This window comes from Capsicum annuum, unplaced genomic scaffold (genome assembly GCF_002878395.1).
Source record: "Capsicum annuum cultivar UCD-10X-F1 unplaced genomic scaffold, UCD10Xv1.1 ctg13031, whole genome shotgun sequence".
NCBI classification, from domain to species: domain Eukaryota; kingdom Viridiplantae; phylum Streptophyta; class Magnoliopsida; order Solanales; family Solanaceae; genus Capsicum; species Capsicum annuum.
This window is the reverse complement of record NW_025818262.1, coordinates 1-3,066: the sequence shown is the minus strand read 5'-3', so window position 1 is coordinate 3,066 and position 3,066 is coordinate 1. Positions and strand designations below refer to the sequence as shown.

Genomic DNA, 3,066 nt, shown 5'->3' with positions numbered 1-3,066 from the left:
AGTGGTCCGATATCACTTATAAGCATACCATATTTTCTCTGTTAACCTCGTTAATGAACACAAAGTGAGAACAAATCAAGAAATCAAAAACAAGAAAAGAAAAGAAAAAAAGAGAAAAAGGAAATGGTAACAGAGGGCGGGTGTTACCCACAGATCCAATTACCTACCGTTGAAATAAAATCAAAGTTGGCAAGGTAAGGGGCAAGGTTTTTTTTCCCTTTTTATTTATCTTACTGCTGGGGAATACAGGTCTCTCGTCTTTCTCCTGAAGCTCCCTCCACTCTCTCTTACAAATGAACAACAACAACATGTGTATTCTCCTACAATCATCATTACAATAATAACAACTTTCTGTCCATCGTGTTAGGTTTTCGTGTAGATAGGAGTGTGAAAAAGAAGCATGGGTAGCAGCTCTCAGGCGATCCGCTATCCAGTTACAACAACCTGTGCCGGAAATATTGATGCTCTTAATAGAGTTCTTGCTAACCTATGTACCAGAAGCAATCCTAAGGTTCTTCCGTTTCTTTCAACTTTTATTTTTTGGGAGTCGTTTGTTGGATTTTAAAGATCAGTACTGGATTTCGAGTAGCTTAGGGAATCTTGATGTGACCTCTGTATTGTTATCTACTCTTCGTGTTCTTTTTTTTGGGTATTGTTACATTTGTTGAATTGTTGAGTAAGTGGAAATAGAAATTTAGTGATTGATTTGATTTTATTAGAAACAGATGAAAATCAAAGAAGATTCTAAGGTTCTTGATTTTTTGTTGAATTTTTTAAGATCAGTAGTGGAGTTACAATAGTTTAGGAGATTTTAATTTGTTGAGTTGGTGAATTGGTGAGGTAGTGGAACCAGACATTTACTGGTGTGATTTTGATTTTATTAGAAATTGATGAAAATTATAGGACATAATTAGACATTTCTCAGGAAGTGTTGGATGCTGTTATTTGAAACCTTGTATATGTAAAAGATTGAAAATAAAAAGAAAGAAGAATGCTACAGTTTATTTTTGGGCACATTTATTTATTTTTTGATTTGTGTGGAAGAAGAAAGACCAGCTTATGGGATTACACGGAGTTTATTGGCTAATCCAGTTTGAAATCATGGAACTACATAGAAGTAACTGTTTGCTGTTTTGTATTCAAATCTTCTCCTATATGCCTCTTGCTAATTATGCTTATTTATTTTCCTTCTCATTGAATCAAGAGAGATGGATAGGTCTTGATTTTAAATTTATATCAACCATCTTAGTGAACTTTTTGGTTTGAAAAATAATGTGAATACCAAGTTTTGTTTTTTTTTGTTTTCATTCACTTTTCCTGTTCCATTTTTCTACCAAAGGTTAGTAGAGCAGTCTTTTGCACTGGCTTCTTGATATTGATACTGATGCGAGTTTCTGTCTTAATCATTTAATATTCTGTTTTGCTCAGTCTTGCTGTTTTTGTTGTTTGAGTTTGCATGCTCTCTATCTATGCCTCTTTCCATCCTTCCCAGTTCCCTCTTCTAAAATTATCTTTCAAAAATTTGAATTGCTTTTGAACCAAGCCAATTCTTATTTATTCTCTCTGGTAGGATGGGGCTGCATTGACCTTGAGGTGGCTTGTAGAGGAAGAAGCTCGTGATCTTAGTGGAGAAGCATTTGCTCGTTTCATGGATCATCTATATGAACGCATTACTACATTTCTTGATAGTAATAAAGTTTCTGAAAATCTGGGAGCATTGAGGGCTATTGATGAGCTAATAGATGTCACCATCAGCGAAAATACATCAAAAGTGGCAAAATTCTCCAATTACATGCGCGCAGCCTTTGAAACAAAGCGTGATCCTGAAATCTTGGTCCTTGCTATTAAAGTTCTTGGTCACCTAGCTAGATCTGGTGGTGCAATGACTGCAGATGAAGTAGAACGTTAGGTGTGTAGCATTTTGATGCTTCAGATACTTGATTGTCTGACATCAGGATCTCAACTCCTTTGTATTTTTAGGTTAAAGTTGCACTAGAATGGCTTCGTGGTGAAAGAATTGAGTATCGTCGCCTTGCTGCAGTCTTAATATTAAAGGTACAATTAGCATATTTCTTCATGATTTGTTCTATAAGCAAAGATTTTGAAGCTGGGTTTTGTTTATTTCATGTTTACATGATGGGGAAACTTTGAATTGAAGTCTCTTTTTTTGGTTACTGTCTCTCCACCCTAGAAAATTCTACTGTTCTCACCGCCATTCTACCAAATCTCCCTTTTTCTTTCTCCAACTTTTCCACCTTCCGATTTGTCATTTGTTCTAGAAGGTACCTAAAGAGGATTCCTCACTTTTCTCTCTCTTTCAAAACCGTGCATGAGACTTTCATCTCGCATAGCTTCTAACTGATAAAAGAAAGAAGTGTTCCCAAAACTGAATACAAATATTAGTTATTTATTAAAATTGTATCCTAAAGGTTAACTAACATTTTTTTTCCTGTTATCACCGAATGATGAGTGAAATAGTTCATACTATAGAAATGTGGTTGTCATTCTTATAATATTTTAAATAAATCCATCTCATAGCATATTGAATTCCAGATATGTGCTAAGTACTTGCTGATGATGTCCCTATTTCAATCTCCTATCTTTAAATTTTAGGAAATGGTAGAAAATGCTTCAACCGGCTTCAATGTTCACGTGCCGGAGTTTGTAGATGCTATTTGGGTTGCTCTGAGGGATCCAACATTAGCTGTTGGAGAAAAAGCTGTTGAGTCATTGCGTGCGTGCCTTCGGGTTATTGAAAAGCGTGAGACAAGGTGGCGTGTTTAGTGGTATGTCTATTTTTCTCTTCCCTCTTATCATTTTTCAGAAATACTAAAAGATTGTTTCAGTGGCAAATTTATTGATCCAAGGCATCTACTCTTAAATTGGTGGTTCCGACAGGTATTATTGAATGTTTGAGGCTACCCAAGATGGATTGGGGAGAAATGCACCTGTTCAAAGTATACATGGATCCCTTCTCGCAGTCGGGGACCGGCTAAGGTTTGCTATCAAATTCCATCCCATTATTTATTTCATTATAGGAAAATATTTCTAATTTTCTTGCGCTTT

At 35.6% G+C, this 3,066-nt stretch overlaps 1 protein-coding gene across 2 annotated transcripts; it reads left to right on the top strand.

Annotated features, from left to right (window-relative positions):
• Window positions 1-232: 232 nt before the first annotated feature.
• On the top strand, window positions 233-2,998 carry LOC124890155 (serine/threonine-protein kinase TOR-like). 2 transcript variants are annotated; one of them, XR_007048977.1, is made up of 5 exons: window positions 233-511; window positions 1,571-1,909; window positions 1,981-2,055; window positions 2,614-2,786; window positions 2,899-2,998. XR_007048977.1 is itself a non-coding variant. In XM_047402001.1 (4 exons), exons 1-2 carry the CDS (start codon window positions 401-403, stop codon window positions 1,907-1,909), a joined length of 450 nt encoding a protein of 149 aa, XP_047257957.1. In that variant the 5' UTR covers window positions 247-400; the 3' UTR covers window positions 1,981-2,055; window positions 2,614-2,786. The 2 variants fall into 2 exon arrangements, 1 of the variants encoding a protein (XP_047257957.1); XM_047402001.1 differs by lacking the exon at window positions 2,899-2,998 and having other exon boundaries at window positions 247-511.
• Window positions 2,999-3,066: the final 68 nt, after the last annotated feature.

Coding starts and splice junctions, on each gene's coding strand:
- LOC124890155 (XM_047402001.1), top strand. CDS start 401: ATGGGTAGCAGCTCTCAGGCGATCCGCTATCCAGTTACAACAACCTGT. Junction 512..1,570: donor GTACCAGAAGCAATCCTAAG/GTTCTTCCGTTT, acceptor TCTCTCTGGTAG/GATGGGGCTGCATTGACCTT.